Source organism: Mustela nivalis (genome assembly GCF_964662115.1).
Source record: "Mustela nivalis genome assembly, chromosome: 7".
NCBI lineage: Eukaryota > Metazoa > Chordata > Mammalia > Carnivora > Mustelidae > Mustela > Mustela nivalis.
In genome coordinates, this window is record NC_139026.1 from 20192576 (window position 1) to 20215902 (window position 23327).

General features: G+C 39.1%; 2 protein-coding genes across 3 annotated transcripts in view; one reads left to right on the forward strand and one right to left on the reverse strand.

Annotated features, from left to right (window-relative positions):
* The window catches only part of SCYL2 (SCY1 like pseudokinase 2), a 61414-nt gene extending 60173 nt beyond the window's left edge, over positions 1-1241 (reverse strand). Inside the window, exon 1 of one of the 2 annotated variants that reach the window (XM_082739210.1) lies at positions 977-1241. The gene's annotated coding sequence lies outside the window, so the exon portion shown is untranslated. The remainder of the gene's footprint in view (positions 1-976) is intronic. The other variant, XM_082739211.1, reaches the window with a different exon arrangement.
* On the forward strand, positions 685-20853 carry DEPDC4 (DEP domain containing 4; the record flags this gene model as incomplete). Its single annotated transcript, XM_082739008.1, is given in 16 exon segments — positions 685-1071; positions 1294-1381; positions 3812-3903; positions 3907-3987; positions 4640-4673; positions 4676-4815; positions 4817-4855; positions 5459-5603; positions 12456-12476; positions 12479-12640; positions 13948-13982; positions 13986-14027; positions 14031-14090; positions 14190-14231; positions 14234-14263; positions 20716-20853. Coding segments are annotated over 16 exon segments (1536 nt in total).
* Between the last annotated feature and the right edge of the window lie 2474 nt (positions 20854-23327).

The window sequence follows — 23327 nt, forward strand, 5'->3', positions numbered from 1 at the left end:
CATGATCGGTTTCAAAGTGACAGGAAGGTTTGAAGCATTCTCGTTAAACTATGTTAATTTTCCGGAATGGATAGAGGTGGGAACGCTACTTAGAAAACTTATTATTCACAGAATCCAATTTGTTTAAATAAATAAAAAAAAAATCATCATACAAATAATGCCTGATTTTGACCTACGAACAAATTAGTTTGCACTTACAAGTTTAAGTCACTACTGACATGGCACTTTTAAGTCGCTCGAGTCCAGTTCCACGGAAGATTGTTATAGGGGTTGACCTACGAGTAGTGGTCTCCTTAATTAGTGATCAGAGGTGTGTATTCAATCGGATCCCAAGAAGTTTCGCAAGCTTTATCGGTCTAAACCTTCCTCCACCCTTTCTCTCCCGCTTAGGAAAAAAAGGGCGCAGGAGCCACTGAGGGGGGTGTTAGTCTTCACAAAACACCTGCCCCACCCACCTCACACACAATAACCTTCCGTTCCAGAACTACAGCTACTGTCTGAAAAGGACGCCTGGCGGTAGGGCGCTCGCCGTTCGGTAACCCAGGTAATCAGGTGCAGACCTCAGAACTGACTGGAGCGGTTTCACCCAGGCGCGGAGTAGTGTCCAATTTCCCAAAAGGGAACCAAGATCGCCACCGCGGAAACCCGAGCTCCAGGCCTGAGAGAGGGGCTCTCCTCCCGCAGATGACTCCGGCCCTGGTCTCCCGTCGCCTCCAGGCCTGTTCGGGGGACTCGGGCCTCTCGGATCTGCTCCCCGTACCTCGCCGCTCCCCCAGCCCGGCTTGGCGAGGGCGCCCACCGTCCCGGCCCGCACCCCGCAGGCCCGTCACCAGGCAACAGTCACCAGTTCTAGGGCCTTGGGAAGGCCTACCCTGGGCGCGGGTCCTTCCCTATTCCCTCCTCGCTAGCCTTAAGAGCCCAGGAGGGAGTGTGGCAGGTGAAGGAGATCGCCCGCTGCCCGTGGGCGGTCACTCACCTCTTCCCCTCTTTCCCCGGAGGGGCGGTGCTGGGGCTCGTTTCCCCCGCCCCCCCAAACGCTTCCTGGCGGCTCCGGTTCAGCCTCAGAGTGTGGCCGCGGCCGCCGGCTTACTCCATAGCCTCCTCCACCCGTGCGGCCTCAAAGGCTGAAGCCGGAGGAGGGAAGGGGGAGGGGAGGGGAGGGACTGGGGAAGAAGAGTACGGGAGGGGGAAGAAGACCGAAAGACCGGCCGGCCAGGGCATGACGTCACTTCCGACAGATTGGGAAGGGGCGGAACCCAGGGACTATAAGCCCCGCCCCAACCCGGTACTCAGGGGCGGGGTTACAAGCCGGGGGAGGAGCCGGAGCGCGAGCGAGTGGCGGTTCTTTCGACCCTGCGGTTCCGTAGCCTTGTCAGCTGGAGCGGGGTTCCCGGGCCATGACCGAGCGGGCGGAGTTTCGTGAGCCCTAGCGGTACCTTCTGTCGGAAAAGGAGGACAGAGAGCCCTATAGATCGTAACCAAATGCGTACTGAAGGGAAGGGCCGCTGAGAGGAGCGGGTGGTTTGGACCCGACTCCTGAGGGCCGTCCGTTTCCCCGCCCACCTGTCCTCTCTGGTCCTGGGTGAAGAGTCACTATGCTTTTTCTCGAGCTACTCTCCCTGGGGTGTCCCGGGAAGCAGTGCTTCACAAACACTAATATGCACACGAATCATCGGAAGACTTTGTTAAAATGCAGTTTGGATTCAGGAATAGGTTCTGATACTCTGCATTTCTAGTAAGTGCCCAGAGGACGCCAACGCTGCTACATACAGGTCCCTTGGGCTTTACTCAGAACAACAAGGGTTAAAGTACAAGGTGGCAAGCATGAGAACTATGTCCTTAACCCAGCCTGCTTGTTTAATGATGAAGGTTAGAGAGACAGATGGTCGACCCTTGTCTGCACCCATCATAGCTTTTTCCACCCCACTCCACCCTACCCTCTTACCTAGTGGCCCATCACTTCTTCATCTGTCAATTCCTCGCTTTTCACTCCTCACCCTCTACCCCTTACTCCTGTCTGCACAGTACCCACAGGGTATTGGGCTACTATTTCAAGGATAAACAGATGGACAGTTTCTGTAACAGAAGACATTTGAAGGTGATGGGGCTTTTATTTCTGTCATTTTGTCATAAACATCAGACTATTATGGAAAATTGGGCATCCTGTTATGTATTCCTTTCTTTTTGAAGTGATGAAATGATCTGAAATTAAATAATAGTGATGGTTGCACAACTTTGTAAATGTACTAAAAAACCATTGAATTCTACATTTTAAAAGGGTGAATTCCAGGGTGACTGGTTGGCAGAGCAAGTAACTCTTGATCATGGGGTCGTGAATTCACGCCCCACCTTGGGCATAAAGCCTACTAAAAAATAATAATAATTTAGGGACACCTGGGTGGCTCAGTTGGTTAAGCAGCTGCCTTCAGCTCAGGTCATGATCCCAGCATCTTTGCTATTTTATTTTTTAAAAATAAATAAATAATAATAATAATAATAATAATTTTAAAATAGGGATCTCATGGTGGCTCAATTGGTTAAGCAGTTGCCTTCAGCTCACTCATGACCTTAGGGCCCTGGGATCCAGCCCCATTTGGGCTCCTTGCTCTGCGGGAGCCTGCTTCTCTCTCTCCCCACTGCCCATGCTCTCTCACTCCCTCTCCCTCTCTCTCTCTCTCAAATAAATAAAATCTTTAAAAGAAATAATCTAAAAAACAAAGGTAGATTTGTGATATGTGAATTATATATATCTCAATGAAAAAATTTTACTGTCTCCAATTAATTGAAAAATGTATGTATGTATATTATTTAAAAGTTCACAAATATATATAAAAAGTGAACACAAAGTTTAATTGCTTGAAGGTTAGTCTTCTAGACCTTTCTATTTATTTATTTTTATTTTTTATTTAATTATTTATTTATTTGACAGAGAGGGAGGCAGAGAGAGAGGAAGGGAAGCAGTCCCCCTGCTGAGCAGAGAGCCCGATGCAGGACTCCATCCCAGGACCCTGAGATCATGACCTGAGCCGAAGGCAGCAGCTTAACCCACTGAGCCACCCAGGTGCCCGAGACCTTTCTATTTATTTACATATATTTGTGTGTAATTCAGGAATTCATTTTCATGTAACTAAGATGATGGTACACACATTTTCTACTTGCTTTCATTTTTGTTTTGTTTTTCCTACCTAATGAAATCCTTCCACACTCTAAATTTCATTCTTCCAAATTAGCTGTTTAATATTCCACAGAAAGCTATGACATAATCTATATAAATATAACCCAGGTTTATTTTTTATTATTCCTCAAAAAAAAATTTTTTACAGAACAACTGGCAGATAAATTAATTCATTTTGTCCAGCTTCTTGGCCTAGATCTCTTTCATGAAGAGCTTGCCATTGGTCAAGAGAGGCAAAATGAAGAAAGAAAAAGCAAAGAGCATCATGAAGCCACAACTCTAATAATCAGGATTCTAATGTGTGTGTGCAATTCTTTAAATATGCCCTAAAATAATATTCTTCAAGACTAAGTGTAGCTAGCAGTTAATCATGAAACACTTAAGGGTCTATAAATTCACACAATAATATATTCCATACCAGTGAAGCAAGTTCCTGGGTTTACTCTGTTTTTTATTGGCAGACATGGTGCAGTCTTAGTAAATAGATTATGGTTTACATAAGATGGGAGGAAAAGAAAAGAGGTGCTGGCAGCAGATATGCCCTATAAAAGCATAAGGTTGTCAAAACTGGGAAGCCTACATATTTTTGAGTATTCTAAATTTGTAAGAAACATGTTTAATTTTTTTTCTTTTCAGGATGCTCTAGTCCTTTTCAATCTACTCAGCTATGGGATGGTATTATTCACTCCCATCAGACACAGGTGGAAATGAAAAGGAGACATCATTTATGAACATACAAACACTGTTTTACTGGTTTTGTTCCTGTTGATGTAGTATTAAGTCATCTTATGCAAAATATGTGCCTAAGTAGTGTAATGACACCTCTCTTCTTTTTTTTTTTAATTTTTTTTTATTTTTTATAAACATATATTTTTATTCCCAGGGGTACAGGTCTGTGAATCACCAGGTTTACACACTTCACAGCACTCACCAAAGCACATACCCTCCCCACTGTCCATAATCCCACCCCCTTCTCCCAAACCCCCTCCCCCCAGCAACCCTCAGTTTGTTTTGTGAGATTAAGAGTCACTTATGGCGGGGCGCCTGGGTGGCTCAGTGGATTAAGCCGCTGCCTTCGGCTCAGGTCATGATCTCAGTGTCCTGAGATCGAGCCCCGCATCGGGCTCTTTGCTCAGCGGGAGCCTGCTTCCTCCTCTCTCTCTGCCTGACTCTCCGCCTACTTGTGATCTTTCTCTCTGTCAAATAAATTAATAAAATCTTTAAAAAAAAAAAAGAGTCACTTATGGTTTGTCTCCCTCCCAAGCCCATCTTGTTTCATTGATTCTTCTCCTACCCACTTAAGCCCCCATATTGCATCACCACTTCCTCATATCAGGGAGATCATATGATAGTTGTCTTTCTCTGCTTGACTTATTTCACTAAGCATGATACGCTCTAGTTCCATCCATGTTGTCGCAAATGGCAAGATTTCATTTCTTTTGATGGCTGCATAGTATTCCATTGAATGACACCTCTCTTCTTAAAGGAGTTTGTCTTTGCACATTCTAATGAATCATAAAGTATTTGAACCAGTAGGAATGAAGCTATTGAAAAATGAAAAGGAATTAGAATTTGAAAATTCAAACAGTAGTCTGTACAGATCTCTAGGCAATAAATCATCTTATATTTTTTGCAAAAGAAGAAAAGGATTCTGCGAATGGGTTAACTGATGAAATAAAAGTGAAGGAATCTTTAAGTTTAGTATCAGCCAATATACTGTAATATATTGTGTTTAGACTCGGACAGAACTGACTTTGATGAGCTCAGCTTAAACATCATGCTTTCAGATTTATTCAGAAGCCAATTAAAAAAAAAGCCATGTGAAAATTAATCCATGTCTGTGTTTGCTCTAAAACCGCTATGGAAGACATTACCACATTTTTTTTTTTTCAGAATTACAAGGAAATTTTGTATCTTCTTTGATGAGTTATAAGCTTTATAATTTTGAAAAGTGACTTAGCCAAAGTAAAAAGAGCCAAGATTATCTGGAAACTAAGAGTAAAAAATTTCTATTACATTATAGTAATCATGTTAACTTTAGAATTAGTATATTTTATTTATTTACAATCCTAATTTGTCCTCTCTTGGTGACATTCTATTATCTAACAAATTTATTACTGGCAGTTTTTTATTGTAAGCTCTCTGAAATCCATTGTGGAAATAGGGAGTGTCTAAATAAGTTTTAATAAGTTAAAATGTATATTTGAAATTCTGATCCCACATATAATAGATAGAATAGAATAGAGAATAGAATAGAATAGACCGGAAATTCTTTCTTAACAGACCGGAAATGAAATGATTTCAAATCCTCTAGCACAAGAGATTGGTGAGGAAAGAATAAAGGGACTTATTCATACAATGAGTGGGAATATGGCTTTTCCTTCAAATATCATATTTGACAAACCTGTTCTTTCACTTTCAAAAAAAGGTAACTTCAGTTTTCATTATTTTTTCCAGAACTTTGTAAGGAAGAGCTGATTTTTTAATTACCTTATTTTTTAGAACAGTTTTAGGTTCACCAAAAAATTGAGTGGAAAATAGAGTCCCCATGTATCCCCTGCCCCCATAGGTATCAACATCCTGTACCAAAGTGATATATTTGTTACAATCTGTGAACCTATTTTGATACATCATTATCATCCAAACCCTATAGTTTACATTAGTGTTCACTCTTTGTGTTATATATTATATATTACAAATGTGTAATGACATGTATCCACCATTATAGAATCACACAGAATGGTTTCATTGCCCTAAAATTCCTCTCTGCTTCACCTATTCATTTTTCCCTTCCTCCTAACTGCTGGTAACCAACATTACTGTCTCCAAGAATTGACTTTTCAAATATGATAAAAGTAGTGTGTTTGGTGTATTGATTCTCTACTCCTTTATTAGAGTTTCCTTCTACATAGGAATTAGACAAGACAGGGGAGCCAACATAGATTCAGTAACATTTATTTTTTTACAATGACTATGATTAACTGAAGTGTTGAATCCATACTACCAGAAAAAAGACATGTAGACTCACTGCCAGTCCTCACTATGTATAATCCAAGACCATCTTCTATAAGCATATCCTTTTTCCATTGTATAAACCCTTCCCAAACATCTCCCCACCCTTTACCTTTCAGGACAAACTAAGCAACCTGTTGCTACACTTTAATTACTTCATCTACTTGTGGTTTTCTCCTTATGTTGCCACTAAAGGTGGAAAGAAGAGCCCCATACCCAAGGTAGTTAAGAGGAATGCATACGTAATTCATTAATGGTTACATCTTTTATTTCATTTGGTCAAATCATTACAGAAGCAAGACGAGAATGATTTGCACCGTGGAGGCGCAAAATATAACAATAATTAAGAGAAGTGTCATAAGGGAAAGACGAGGTGCCCAAAACGGGGGCAATAAAAGAGAAGTAGGACTAAAAGAGAACTCTGAGGAAGACTAATGGACACTCAGAGGAAGAGGAGCCAAGCAAAAGTGATTCTTATCTACTACGCATGAAAAACAAGTTGTCCCATCATTTCCCCTTTAAGATGTAGGGTATCTCTAGAAATTCCTAACTAAAGATGGCTATAATTTATCAGTAAATATGTCAATTAAAAAATAGTTTCCGGGGCGCCTGGGTGGCTCAGTGGGTTAAAGTCTCTGCCTTCAGCTCGGGTCATGATCCCAGAGTCCTGGGATCGAGCCCCATATCAGGCTCTTTGCTCAGCAGGGAGCCTGCTTCCCTTTCTCTCTCTCTGCCTGCCTCTCTGCCAACTTATGATCTCTGTCTGTCAAATAAATAAAATCTTTAAAAAAAAAATAGTTTCCAATTATCGGGTCTTTCCCTTGCTAAGCAATCTGTTATGCATTTTGTATGTATGATTAACAATAGGCCTCTAAAGTAAGGATTAAAACTTCCATTTTATACTTGAGGAAACTGAGACTCAGAAGGATAAATAAATACATAAAACATAGTAGGAGAGGAAAGCTGGCATTCTGATGTACTTTTAAAATGTTGTTATTGAATGTGAAACATTCAAATAGTCCTACATGTTTTATTAACAAAAATTAGTAGTTCAGCCAATATGAACTTCTCCTCTCACTCATTTCCTCCTCCCCAGAGACATCCATCTACAACTTGTATCTCTTATATCTAAATAGCATGCTTATAATGCCATCTCATGATCTTTTGTTTTAGATACATCTATTAATTTCCTACAGAAGAAAATGGGGTTCTAGATCTCTCCCCTCCCTGATATCTTATTTCCCAAACATCTTATTTTTTTTATTAAGGTTTTATTTATTTTAAAATAAATAGAAAAAGAGAACAAGTGGTGGGAAGGGCAGGTGGAAAGGGAGAGAATCTCAAGCAGATTTGGCACTAAGTGCAGAGCCCACTCAAATCCCATAATGGGTTTTTTCTGAGGTCACAACCTGAGCCAAAACCAAGAGTCAGACGTTCAACCAACTGAGCCACCCAGTGCCCCCCCACAAAATACTTTAAATGGTACATAAGTTTTTTATACTCTTTTACGGGTAATAGAATTAACAGAAAATGTTAGATGAAATTAAGAAGAATATATACAGATTAAATACTACTGCATTTAGCCAGAAATTTTAAACATTAAGTCACAAAAGAATAAACTATTAAGCTTTGTTAAAAGAAAAAAGAGAGTTTTTATGTTAAAACAAAAATCATCCAAGTCTGGGAACCCCTGCTTTAGTTTAGACTGATAATTTTATAGATAAGGGAACAGTCTTAGAGAAACTAGATAATTTGCCAAGTTTCCACATTTAATGAATGGCCTCAGATTCAGACATAGATTTCCATACTTTTATCAGTGTTTTATCATTATTGTTGCAGCAAAGTGTTGTTAACTTATGACATGAGAACGATTGAAATGTATTTGGTGTATGATTGCTCTTTGCTCCAAGTGAATGTGTCAGCCTTCAGAACAGAGAAACACAAAAATTATTTTAGTTGTTCTTTCTAACAAAAGCATAGTTTTCAATGGAGTTTTTCATAGGTTACTAAGAAATCTCTTTTATCTTCAAAAGCCTTTTAAATCTAGCAGTTTGAGGGGTTTTCCGGTTTTTGTCTCTGTAAAAAGGTTTGCAAAGAGAACTAACTTGAAAATTCACTGATTGCTCACGTATTTAGTGCAAAAAAAATTCACTTGCTTAGAAGAAAAATGTCCAAACCAAAATTTTCTGGAGCAAGTACATTTGGAAGTTTCTCCCATTGCTAACAAATCAGGCATGAATGGGGTTTTTCTGTTGTTATCCACTGAAATCTGATTTTTTTCGTGATCTTCTAGCATAAAACAACCCCAGCAGACATATTAACAGACATAAAATTAGAAATAAAACAATACAAGCACTAGCTGATTTTATAAAATTAAATAATTAGCTGGCCAACAAGACAATTTAAGCCACTTTCTCTTTGACAAAACACGGCTGGTTAGAGGTTCAGGCTGGCTCAGCTGGTAGAGCACGTGACCCTATTTTTTTTTTTAATGTTCCAAGTTTTTATTTAAATTCTAATTAGTTAACATGTAGTATATTAGTTTCAGAGAAGAATTTGGTGTTTCAACACTTACATATAACACCCAGTGCTCACAACAAGTGCCCTCCTTAACATCCATCACACATTTAGCCCATACCCCACCTACCTTCCCTCCAGGAATCCTCAGTTTGTTCTCTGTAGTTAAGAATCTCTCTTATGATTTACCTCTCTCTCTTTTTTCTTTCCCTCATGTTCATCTGTTTTGTTTCTTAAATTTCACATATGAGTGAAACCATATGGTATATGTCTTTCTCTGACTCATCTCACTTAGCATAGTACTTTTAGCTCCATCCACACTGTTGCAAATGGCAAGATTTCATTCTTTTGATGGCTGAGTACTATTCCATTACGTATGTATACCACCTCTTCTTTATCCATTCATTGGTCCATGTACATTTGGGCTTTCTCCATAATCTGGCTATTGTTGATGAGAATATGTGATTCTTGGGGCCTCTGGGTGGTTCAGTTGGTTAAGCATCTGCCTTCAGCTCAGGTCATGATCCTGGGGTCTTTGGATAGAGCCCCCCCTTCCCCAATTGTGTACCCTGCTGAGTGGGAAGTCTGCTTCTCTCTCCCTTTGACCTTCCCCCCGCCCCACCTCTGCTCCTGTCCTCACCCCCCCCCAATGAATAAATAAAAAACCTAAATAAATAAATAAATCTTTTGATCTTGGGTTTGTAAGTTCAAGCTCCATGTTGAGTATAGAACATACCAAAAAAAAAAAAAAAAAAAAAAAGGCTGGTTAAAGGTGTGCAATTGGCAGCACACCTATATAAATTTCATCCAAGAAATAGAAATATTAGTTCCTCTATTTTTGAGAAAAGCCATTTCTTAATTTCCAAATAATTAAAAAACTACTTCACTTGTGTTGAGAACTCTCCTAGCAGTGGTAAAGCAGCGTGATCATTGCAAATTTGCATTTGTTTAACACGAAGAGTTAAGGTGCACCTTTGCTGAGACTTGTTTGCTTTTTACAGTTATTTGGTTTTTTACTAATATCTCTACTAATATTTCAAAAACATATGTGTGTATTGTTTTAAAAATGTTAGGGTGCAGAATACAACCTCTCCCTCATTTCTGTGGGGTAGGTCTCAGAAACATCGATACCAGCTAGAGCAACTCCATTGTTAATATGTTTTACTTGACTTACTTGAATATGTTTGGACAAAGGTTTCCTCAGTAAAAACAAAGTTTGCATCCTACTGAACACACTGTACTCCTGCTACCAAAACATTTGCACACTAAATGAAATTGCCTGTTTACTTGTCTTTATTCCCACTAGAGTGTGAAGTACTTAGGAACAGTCCTTTTCTTGTTCATCATTGTATCCCCATTGAAGGGCACAGCACCTAGCTGTTGGCAGGTGTAGACATTTAATGAATAAATGACGCCAAGTACAGTTCCTCACTGAATATTTTCTTTTTATATATGCATCATATATATATATGTATATATATATATGCACATATGTATATGTGTATATAATCTATCCTAAACAGGATAGATTATAATACTGGAGCACTTGGGTGGCTCAGTTGGTTAAACGTCTGCCTTCAGCTCAGGTCATGATCTCAGGGTCCTGGCATTGAGTCCCACATCAGACTCCCTGTTTACTGGGGAATCTGCTTCTCCCTCTCCCTCTGTCCCTTCTCCTGCTCATGTTCTCTTCCTCTCTCGAGTGTGTGCACTCTCAAATAAATGAAAAAGGATTAAAATTGCAATACTAACACATCTTGCACTGCTTCTCTTCTTCTCTGCTCAGTTTCTTTCCATAAAACTTAATCACTAACAAACACACTACATATTTCACTTCTTGTTTGTTTGTTTCTCTGTTTATTGTCTCCCATCCTCCTCCCCTAGAATATAAGCTCTGTTAAGGCAAGGATTTTTGCCTGTTTGGGTTACCATTATATATTTGGCACCAAGAACAGTGCCAAGAACAAACTAGATCTCAATAAATATTTGTTGAATAAGTTAATGTTCTGCCTTGATGCTGCTGCAGAATACTCTTTTTTTCCAGTTTTGGGCTTATTTATAATATATCTACTTGTATTTCTCAGTGATTTTATAAAATTTGCCTTTGCCCATTTCATATGTGGCTATGTCAGCCTCCTTATTTAGGGCATGGCTGCTGAAAGTCCACTAGTTTTTATGTATTTTCTCTAACACCTGTTCAGTGCCATGCCAAAAGATTAGTACTAACAAATGTGGACTAATTGATTAGAGGCTATATATGATACCAAGTCTTCACTAAAAGACTGCTAATTTGATTTCTTTTTGGTCATTAACTCAAAGGTAGCAAAGTGAGATGCCTTTAGGAGACAGACAGATCAGAGATCAAGGGAGTACTTAATTATCGATCATGTAAAGATACATACACCATTGTTTTGCTTGAATTGTATGGCCCTCTCAGGCTATTTTTCCTTTTCCCACTTAACACAGAGATAGAAATATCTGCAGGGAAAACTACAGAAAAACCTATAGTATCAAGAAAATGGTAACTGAGACCCTGCCATACTGTTTGGGGTACAACAGAGTGGTAGGGTTTATGGTTAACTGGAAATGACATGCCAACCCAAAGAGAGTATCCAATAATTCATACCAACTGTCTGTGGTTAGGCATTTGAATTCAAGCCCAGTGTTTTATGAGATCTTGTGATTTTTTTACAGGGAAACTTGAAACCCAGAATTTTACAAGAAATCTGTCATTTTTATACAAGTTAATTTTATTCAAAATACTTTGTAACCAAACAACCCATAGCTATGGTCCAAATTTAATGCATAAGCTACCAGGTTGGGAGCTCTGCAAGAGATTTACAATAGCTACTACTTTTATAATTTGTTTGACTTAAAGGAAAAACAATACATTAATTATTATCTCATGATTAGGATAATGAAAAATTTCATTAACTTTTTTTTTAATTTTTTTTAAGATTTTATTTATTTATTTGACAGAGAGAGATCACAAGTAGGCAGAGTGGCAGGCAGAGAGAGAGAGGAGGAAGCAGGCTCCCTGCTGAGCAGAGAGCCCGATGCGGGACTCGATCCCAGGACCCTGAGATCATGACCTGACCCGAAGGCAGCGGCTCAACCCACTGAGCCACCCAGGCACCCAAAATTTCATTAACTCTTAAAAGAAATGACCAAAAACCCAAATTAAGACTAAGCTAATACTGTATTTTAATTTAAAAGAGAGAAATACAGTTATCTGTGTCACTTGAATAAAATTATAATTAGTAATCTTATATTCTCTCAGATCTGTACAATAACTCTTAAGCTTGAGTAGCAGTTTTTTATATTTGGAATTGACCTATTGTTGGCTTTCAAAGCTAGGTCAGGAGCATCTGGGTAGTTCAGTCAGTTAAGCAGCCAACTCTTGATCTCAGGGTTATGAGTTCAAGCCCCATGTTTGGCTCCATGCTGGGCATGCAGCCTACTTAAGAAAAATATAAATGAGGTGTGCCTGGATGTCTCAGTCATTAAGCATCTACCTTCGTCTCAGGCCATGATCCCAGAGTCCTGGGATCAAGCCCCACTCTGCTTGGCAGGAGGCCTGCTTCTCCCTCTCTCACTGTGTCTTTCAAAATTAGTCTCTTTAGATTTGATTAAATATAAGTTAGATTTAATTATATTTTATCAGTTTTTAGGTAGTTAATGGAAATGTTAACTATTTGTTTTTGTTTTTAACTCTGGGGTTGACAACCGGTTTATTAATGCATCATTTAAATGTCTGGATACTTTCCTGACCAGTTATAGTTACAATTAATCAGCAGTTAGTACCAAAAGGAAAGACTAGACTGAGTATGCAGAAGATACTCTTTGATGTCATAATAAAATACTATAATCAAGAGAGAGATTGCCTATTAACTGATGAGTATTCTGATATTCAGTCAGGAATTATTGAACTTTTAGGTAAAAGAAGATATTTAAATCTTAGTTTTTTGTATAATAATATATATTTTTTAGATTTTTTAAAATTTATTTGACAAAGAGAGATCACAAGTAGGCAGAGAGGCAGGCAGAGACAGAGGGGGAAGCAGGCTCCCTGCTGAGCAGAGAGCCCGACATGGGGCTCGATCCCAGGACCCTGAGACCATGACCCGAACTGAAGGCAGTGGCTTAACACACTGAGCCACCCAGGCGCCCCTGTATAATAATATTTTAAAAGATTTTATTTATTTATTTTATAAAGAGAGAGAGCAGGGGTGCGGAAAGGAACAGAGGAAGAGGGACGACATGCTCAGTCTCATGACCCTGAAATCAAGAGTCAGACCCTTAACTGACTGCACCACCCAGTAACCCCTAAAATATTTTTAAAGATACAAGTTTCATGGGGAACCTGATTGGCTCAGTCAGTAATGCATATGAATCTTGACCTCAAGGTCGTAAGTTCAAGCCCTACATTGGATGTAGAGCTTACTTAAAAAAAAATAGAACATTTAATAAACTGAGTATTACATTTTAATATTTTTCTTCAGTGGTGTCAAAGTACTTGATGAAGTCTTTTTTCACATCACTAATGTTACCTGCCATGTAAATTGTACTATCAAATGTAACTAATAGTATAGGACATTAGATCTAAGGTAACTATATCACAGGGGCATTGTAAGAAACATACTTTAATATAGTATAGCATTAGAGAGCTGAGGTATCTGGAAATATTAATTTCTGATGTATTACATCAGATCTTTTGGCGATCTTTTACAAAAATAAAAACTGAGTGACATACATTATGTCACTTTTTTAGCTATGTAGGTAGCCATATAATTTCTTGTTAAAAATAAAATGTTATTTGATAATGATGGATGTAATTATGCTTGCCATATAGAATTATAAAGATTTATTCATTTTTTATTAGAGAGCGAGTGTGTGGGGGGGAGAGGGAGAGGGAGGGGGGAGAGTGGCTGGGGAGAGGGAAAGAGAGAGGAAGAGGGAAAGACTCTCAAGCAGACTTCTCGTCTGGCTGGAGTTGGGCAGGGGGCTTGATCCCATGACCCATGAGATCATGACCTGAGCCAAAACCAAGAGTTGGTCCCTCAACGGACTAAGCCACCCAGGCACCCTGTAGAATTATAAAAATAGCTTCCTGTGTGTTTGAAATATTTCACCATAAAACCTTCTTCCTGTAAAAAAGAATCCACAAACCAAATACAGCATCATAGCCTTATAACTGACTACCAAGTATTACAATCTTCATTTTTTTGTAACCCATGTTACAGAAAATGGGAAAAGAATAGAAGCACTTGAAACAGCATAACTGTATCTAAGATTGTTACTGCGCAATGTTAGAGAAGAATCATGAGGGCTACTTACCTTTATAACTCTTGTATCAGACCCTAACACCCACAAGTTACAAAAACAGGGAAAATTTTTCAATAACTGTTTTAACAATTTCCTGGTCTTTTGTAAAAAAAAAAAAAAAAAAAAGCATTTAAGCTAAGGTTAATCTTTCTGTTTACAGTATGATAACAAAACAGTGATCCTGAAAACTCTTGTCAAATCAAAGCAGTTTTGCAAATGAGATCATTATTGAAAGTATGTGACAGGGGTTGCCTGGGTAGCTCAGTCATTAAGCGTCTGTCTTCAGCTCAGGTCATGATCCCAGGGTCCTGGAATCGAGCCCCGCATGGGGCTCCCTGCTAAGTAGGAAGCCTGTTTCTCCCTCTCCCACTCCCCCTCTCTTGATGTCTCTCTCTCTGTGTCAAATAAATAAAATCTTTAAAAAAAAAAAAAGTATGGACAGAACAAGAAGTCTGGTTTTTACTGGAGTATCACTCTGAGCTATTCAAGGTATCTCTGGCATTTTGCCCGGGCACATTTATTACTAAACTATTTGTGTCCAGCAAAAAGGTAAATCATTCACTTAATAAATAATTTACTGAGTACGTGTAATGTGCAAAGTTTGAAGGGATGCTGTTTCCCCATATCCACTAAAAAGAAGAAGCAGACTTAAAACAATGTCAATATTTACAAGCATATTGATACATTTCTTCAACCCATTTCTGGTGCATTACTAAGTGCCAGGCACTGTTACAGCGGTTAGAATACATCAGCATACAAAACACAATGATGCAGGCCCTTGAGGAGTTTATATCCAAGCAAGGGACAGCAGACAATAAAAAAATACACATCATATAAATCATATACATAAATCATCAAGTCGTATAGTTTGATGGAAGGCAATACATGGAATACTTGCAATATAAAGGGAAAAGAGCTGGTTAAGGGGATTTAGGGTACTAGAGTGAGGGAGAGCGGGAGCTTACAGTATTAAGGCGGCCAAGATTAGCCTCATTAAGAAAGTAAGAGTTGAGGGGCGCCTGGGTGGCTCAGTGGGTTAAAGCCTCTGCCTTCAGCTCAGGTCATGATCCCAGGGTCCTGGAATCGAGCCTCGCATTGGGCTCTCTGCTCAGCAGGGAGCCTGCTTCCTCCTCTCTCTCTGCCAACTTCTCTGTGATCTCTGTCTGTCAAATAAATAAATAAAATCTTAAAAAAAAAGAAAGAGTTGAGCAAAGCCTGGAAGGGGGAGAGAGATTCAGCGAAATGGCTGTGAGGTCTGTGTAGGATAGAGGTCTTGGGCAGAGAGAATACTTCTCTCGCCTAGCTGGAGAATGCTTCTCTTGCCACACCCAGAGATTATGCTTCCTAGTGCAGAGGACCTAGGGGTGATGCATGCGTGGATGCTGAGGAACAGTAAGAAGTGGTGAGCAGAGGGGAAAGTAGTAGGAGATAAAGTCAGAGAAGTTGGGGGCCATTGTAAGCCATTGGAGAAACTTTGTTTCTGCTTGGAATAAAATGGGGAATCACTGGAGGGTTTGAGAACAGTACCAGTAGCCTGATTTGACTGACATTTATAAAGATAATCCCGTATTTTTTTTTTATTTTAAGATTTTATTTACTTGTTTGACAGACAGAGATCACAAGTACGCAGAGAGGCAGGCAGAGAAAGAGGAGGAAGCAGGCTCCCCGCTGTGCAGAGAGCCCAATGCAGGGCTCGATCCCAGGACCCTGGGACCATGACTTGAGCCAAAGGCAGAGGCTTTAACCCACTGAGCCACCCCGGCATCCTGATAATCCTGTCTTTTGTGTTGAGAATGGGTTGTACAGGGGCAAGGGTGGAAGTGGGAACATCTTTTTTGAAGGCTCTTGTACTAATCTGGACAAGAGATATGGTGACTTGAAGAAAAAGAGTAGCAATAGAGTTAGTAAGATAGGGTCAGATTCTTGATATATTTTGAAATATCTTAGAAAAAGATTGTCTTTTAACCTCACTCTATATTTTAGTACCAGGCAGTGGCATTTTTAGCATTATTTCTCTTAAAAAATTCTGATGTCACAAGAAACACATTTGCTCAAATTTTGTAGCGGTTCTGTCAGCCTTAACTGAAGCTTCTTTTTCATTATTTCAGAGAAAAAGATGGTTTTAAGTATATATAATGGAAGCAGTCCCCCATTTATGAATTTTGTTGTTTTGTTTTAAGTAAATGCTACGCCCAGTGTGGGGCTCGAACTCACGACCCTGAAATCAAGAATCACATGCTTTGCTGACGAGCCAGCTGGGTGCCCCACCGCCATTTGTGAATGTAGAATGAAATATATTCTTCTTAAGTCAGTTATTCTGTACCTAGTTTTTCATCAAAATAATAATAATAATAATAAAGGGAGCTTGGGGCCAAGTTTACATAAATCTTTACTTCTATAGTCACTGAACCAAAATTCATGTGTATGATTTACTTGTAAAATAGTCCCCAGATCCCAAGTAGGAATTACGATGAACATCTCCCCTGCCCTCCCCTTCCTTACCACTTAACTTCTGCACATTTTTCTTTCTCACCCTGCCTCCTCCTCTAGGTAAATAAATTATCTTTTCTGCCTATGGCCAAAAAGTTACCCTGTCCTGTTAGAACTAGCGGTGTCATAGAGAAACTCACTCGTTCAAATTTTGTAACAAGCCACAAAAGAACTTGACAAGGGGGTGGGATTCAATAAATGAAGGATGAGGGGACGCTTCTGGAAACCTGGGATAGAGTATTTCAGGGAGGCTGAGATTTGGCTATTTATGATAGGGTCTAAGCATTTCCCTGTTACAGGGTTTACCTACACTGTCTACAAGCCTGTCTGGAACATTTTCCTCCCAAACCTTATGGCTTATTCCTTCACATCTGTGAAGGCCTCTGTTTAAAATGTTATCATCTCAGAAACACAGAAAGCTTCCCTAAGATAGCTACCCATCTTCTTCCTTCTAACCTCTTACTCTGCTTTATGCTTTCTTAATGGCACTTAATTAAATGCCTGAAATTATGGGTTTGCTGATTTTTTAAAAATTGTTCTTCTCTCCCAAGAGAACATAAATTTCATGAGTTCAGAAACTTTTCTTTTCTTTTTTTACTTCAGAATTTTGGTTTGTTTATTCATCACCTAGAACAGTGTCTGGAACATAGCAATCACTCACTAAATTTTCACTGAACGACAGAACGAATTACTGGGGACAGCTCCATGACTGAAAATTGGCAGTACATTTGAAGCTAATGGAAATGTATCCCAGGGTCCAGGATAAAAGAGCTGCGTGGGGTGCCTTCCATAATAATATTAGCTGATGGATTATTTACCCCAGATACATATAGTAATCTGGGATTACTTTTGTGTAACCCAAACTGGAAAGGAATATTTATCATTTTTAAAATAATAAAATTGTAATATATTGAAAAGCAACCATTTATATATGGACCATGTAATTACAATGTAAGATTATTTAGACCAGTGTTTTTATGGAAATACAAATTTTCATTATTATAGGAGAGCATTACACTAAGGATTGGTTAGCCTAGTTTCAGTTAAAGTACATACATGAGAGTAGAAAATAGAATATGAAGAATTCTAAAAAAGTTTCAAGTATTTATACCCTCTATAATTCAGAGACCTTCTGCTACCCGCCCCCTCTCTCCATCTGCAACCCTCTTCCTCTACTCATTGGTCAAAAATTTTGAGAGGTTTTTCTTATGTTGGATTCCTGGCTAGAAAAAAAATTCATATTAAATATTTGACAATACCTGTTTTTATGTTGGATAAAACACAAGAACTGTTTTATGTTGGATCTGGTTGTAAGAAACTTAAGAAGTTTCTATGTGGAGAAGATCCAGATGCCATACCAGATATTGATTCAGATTTGTTCCTTCGTCATCATTAAGAGACTATTATAGCCAAGTAAGTTGGAAAGGAACCAAGGGAGAGTGTGTAATAAATATATAATAAAAGATAGTTATATGAAGGTAACTTTTTTTTATCTCCAGTGCAAGTTCTTCTGTAGTTCTTTTTTTTTTTTTTTTAAAGATTTTATTTATTTATTTGGCAGACAGAGATCACGAGTAGGCAGAGAGGCAGGCAGAGAGGGGTGGGGGGAAGCAGGCTCCCTGCAGAGCAGAGAGCCCAATGTGGGGCTCGATCCCAGGACCGAGGGATCATGACCCAAGCTGAAAGCAGAGGCTTAACCCACTGAGCTGCCCAGGGGCTTTAACCCACTGAGCCACCCAGGTACCCCCTGTAGTTCTTTTTGAAAGCTCTTTGTCTGATTACCTTTAATCTAAAAAGGTGAAAATTTTCTCTCTCAGTGCTGCTTCCAAGTCTCACCTCCCCTTCTATTACCTACCTGCCTGTTTCCTTGCTCCTCTGCTTGCTCTCTCTCTTTTTCTGACTGTCTCAGATTCTTTCTCATATGTGTCATTCTCTCTCACCCCTTTCCTTCTCTTTTCTAGGAAATGACCTAGTTTTATAGAAGAACCTGACCTTCCCAGTTGAATAAATGCCATGAATTGTTTCACTCGATGTCTTGTGGCAATTGATCTCCTTCTTTAGTTTGGATTTTCTTTAAACTATCAAATATTTTCAGTATTAATTTCCTAAGATTGTCACGTGAGAGGCAAAATAGTATAATAGATCTAACTGTGGGTCCTGGGGCCAAATTACCCAGGCAGGTGGCTTAATCTCCTTGTGCTTCATCTTCCTCATTTACAAAATGGGAATAAGAATGGCATCTACCCCACTGGGTAATAATTAAATATGTAACATTTATACTCAATACTAATATCATAAATTTAAAAATATTACAAATATTTAAATTGTATAATTATTTACATATTAAATACTATTACTACATTTACTATTACTTGATACTAATATTGAGCACTACTATGTGTCAGACACTGTGCTGAAAACTAACAGAGGTTTATGAAATTATTTCTTCTATACAATATTTTTTGTAGGCATTACTACTATCCTATTTTATAGGTGAGGTAATTGAAGCTTTAGAGAGAAGTTAATTAACTTGGCCAACTAGAAAAGTAGGTAACGTTGTTTTCCTTAAAATAAAGTTTCTAAGGCATTACTAATTTTTAGAAAAAGCATTCATACGGTGGGACATAAATTTATTTTCCTGACTTACTTGGAACTTCTCAGCTAATAGATTTTTTTCTCATTCCTTTCTTTAAACACAGGGCATACGGCAAAGGGTATGTTGCCACATGTATCCTGTCTGTTGGATGCAGTTAAACAGCAACGCTAATAAAGTATTCTGAACTTAGCATCTGGAATCTTTTTGGATTAATTCAATCATATCTTACTAAACTTCATTCGGATGCCATTACTACAGTAGCTTTTTACATTCAATTTCTCATTACTTTTGGCTTTTGAGAGAAGTGGAGGAGTTGCAGGCATTTAATATTTATTTCTGTTCAACAACATGCTTTAAAGAAAGATAATGAATATGAGTCCTTGCACAGGGCTATGTGCGGCAAGCATTTGGAAAGCGAAAAATGATCTCATTATATTTCCCCCTAAATAGCATAGTTCTTTTGTCTCTTTGTGAAGTTTATCCCTTATTGAATAAGATTCAGATTGTATTATTATATAATTTAACTGAAAATTTTTTAAGATTTTATTTATTTGTCAGAGAGAGAGAGAGAGAGAGAGTGCAAGTAGGAGGAATGACAGAAGCAGACTTCCTGCCGAGCAGGGAGCCCAACATGGGGCTCGATCCCAGGACCCTGGGATCATTACCCAAGCCAAAGGTAGACGCTTAGCAACTGAGGTACCAGATACCCCTAGGGAGATGATTGAGTCCAGTTTGGCCTTTTGACTTAAGATATGTGTGAGACATCCTGGTCGAGCTTTTCAGTAGAGAGGCTGGATTCACAGCATTGAAGCTCAGCAGGGAGATAGGAGCTAAAACTAAATATCTGGAAGCACATGGAAATTGAGGTCATTTGGAGTACCTTGAGTAAAATAGGAGGTCCAAGAATAAAACATTAAGGAACACCAATAGTCAAGGGGCGAGGAAAGAGGAACCTACAAATGAGACAGAGAAACAATGTGAGAAGGGAACTGAGTAAAGTCAGACCCATAAAACCAAGGAGATGTAGCATTTTAAAGAGGAGGACTCTGTGTGGCAGATCAGGACTGCAACGACTCTCTGGAGCCGATTCGTGAGAGCGGATTCGGCAGTGTGACAAAAACCAGGTTGCAGTGGGATGAAAGGGAATGAATGGGGAATGAATGGATAAAGAAATTAGGAGTGGGTGTACGATAAGGGGAAGAGAGAAAAGTGGGCGATAGTTGGGGTGATGCTGAGTCAAGCCAGAGGCTCCAGCACACTGATCCACTGAGAGGAGAGCAGAGGACATGCTCAAGGACATGTCCGTGCTCAAGGGCACAGACCAAGGGTTTGCCTGGCACAGAAGGAGGGATATTGGAATAAAGACGACAGTGTGTGTGGATGTAAATAAATGGGGAGGGTCAAGGTAGAACGTTGAGAGAGATTGCAAGAGATGCACTCATTTTCCTTGACGAACTAGGAAGAAGAGATACTGTCTGGGGAGTTGGACCAATGAATGGATCCTGGGAGAAGAGAAATAGACTGTCAGGTGAATGGGAAAAGCAGCTGAGAAAGGACAAGTAAATGTTGATGAGGAATTTTGAGCACCTGGACGCTGCAGATTGTAAATGTGAATGGTGCCAGTTTGTACAGTACGATTTTGTCAGCAGCACTTACTTACTCGAATGCCAAAGTGGAAAAGGTGGATTCAAGCACTGATGACGAGCTGAGATGCTGCTGGTCAGCTGTTGCAGGATAGAAGCATATGCGTTCGTTCATGAGAAAGTGGTTCAGATGTTCAGTTTTGTATCTAACTCAAGAGAGGAAAAGAAGAGGTGATGGACAAAGAAAGGTGGCCTGTGAGGATTTGACGTTCTGAGATTGAGAAGAGTGGTGACAGCTCCTAAGCCAGTATGTCATAGCAGAAAAGACTCCAGGCCCTGGGAGGGCACAGTCCTTGTTTCAGATCCTAGCTCAGCCACGTGGTCCAAGCTTTTGTTCGTCAGTAAGGTAGGGCTGATACTAATAATACCTACACACCTAGACCTGAGGTTACTGAAGACTTAATGAGGGAAAAGTACAATAAGTTTGGCACAGGGTATGCACTCATGTGAAGCTACTACTCTATTGTTATATGAAGGATGTAGATTCTAGATAGAGGTTGGGTCCAGGTGTTTAAATTTTCAAAGACAGTTTAATTCCAGGGTATCACCATAGGTGTGTTTAAGTAAAAGCCATTTTATTGACGATAGATAAAACCCCTGAAATTGATGGCCTTCGGGATTTCAAAGGTTACTCTGATTAAGAACTTCTTTCATGTGTGGGGGCTAAGGCATCTTCAATTGTAGATGAGCATCAGGAGTCGCTTAGTTGACATGCTAACACAACTCACAGAACAGTGAAAGAAGCACTGCTCATGTTCACAAAATTATTTGTGTTTTGAACATGCCTCTGATGAGGTTCATGACATGCCACCCCAAAATATGACATTTGGCATATTGAATACTTTAAGCTGAAAGAGTCTGAAAACATGGCAGGAGCAGGAAAGCCACCCTGACCTTCTCCCTCCTTGCTCATCACTCTCCTTCCCTGATAAAAGCCATAAAACAGGGCCATCTGGGTGGCTCAGTGGGTTAAAGCCTCTGCCTTCAGCTCAGGTCATGGTCCCAGAGTCCTGGAATCGAGCCCCACATCGGGCTTTCCACTCAGCGGGGAGCCTGCTTCCCCCTCTCTCTGCCTACTAGTGATCTCTGTCAGTCAAATAAATTAATAAATCTTTAAAAATAAATAAATAAATAAAAGCCATAAAACAGTCCTGTTAGAGGTGCCCTCCTTACATTCAAGGTAAGGAGCTTCTTTACCTCTGAAAACAAAGGGACACAAGAAGAGTCAGAACAAACAGGCCTTGCTAAGTTTTCCCCAGTTTATTACAATTACCTGGTACTCAGCCTATCGTATTCTTCTACAAGTGTCTACTGGTCATCAAACCTAGCATAAAAGTATGAGGACTGTTTCTTTGAGTTTTCATTTCCTTATGGAGGTTCCTGTGGCAAACAAAACTTAATTTGTATGCTTTTCTCCTCTTAATCTGTCTTTACACACTTTACTTTTGAGACCCGGCCTAAGACCCTAAGAGGGTCAAGGAAAACTTTTTCCTCCCATATACTTCCAACTTATTAACCACAACACTTAAATCCCTTGTGTATTTGTCTTGAAACTAGGATAGGAGTTCCTTGCTTCTCCTACTTCATGGAGATATTTTGAAGATCAAATGAATAATATATGTAAAATAAGATAGTACCCGTTTTGCTATGGAGCGCTTTGTAAAGAAGCAGTTTTATTACTCTGAGGCAAAGAAAATATGAGCAAAAGTAATATCATCCACCATATTCTGGAAAAAAATAAGTCCAGCATGGGGCCAGTTTGGATATATACATTTCAGGTTGTTGTCTTTTTTTTTTTTCTTACTTGCTTTTTCAAATTTTCTTTTTTTTTAATACTTTTTTTTAAAGACTTTTAGACATTTTGCCAACACTTAACAAGGAGTTTGGAGAAAAAAGGAAAGTACAGTTCAATGTCTTCACCAGCTGGCTCTTCAAATCAATAGTAACCTCAACATGTCTTTGAAACAACAACAAAAAAGAGAAATTATTTAAGGAATTTCAAAACACCTTCCAGAAGCTTTACATTAACACTTCTGGGGGGCAAGAAACTACCATTTGTAAATACAAGCAATTCTCTGGTGATTTTCTCAAACTGCTATACTTAGGCTTCAGAGACAATGTAGCCTGAAGATTGTGTGATTATCCTTAAAATATGTTAAGGAAGGTGGACAAAAGGTACACATTTCCACTTACATAAGTCATGGAGATATAATATACAGCATGATGATTATAGTTAATACTGTATTGCATATTTGAGAGTTGCTGAGAGAGTATACCTTTAAAAAGTTAAGAAAGTTTTTAACTTCACAAAGGAATACAAATTAAGTTCATGTATGCTGATTCACTTAATCATGCCATTAAAAGTACTTACTAAATGTGCTATTATCGTGGATCCGGTACAGTTAATTCTGTTAAAAAATTTTCTTCCCACAGAAAAGGAACATTTTAATTCATTTGTTCTCTGAAGAAAGCATGCACTTTCCTTTGTATGTATTATTGTTAAGTTACTTTCTTAGGCTACTGTGAATTGTGTAAACAGAGTAAGATTTTTTAAAGTAGAATATTTTAA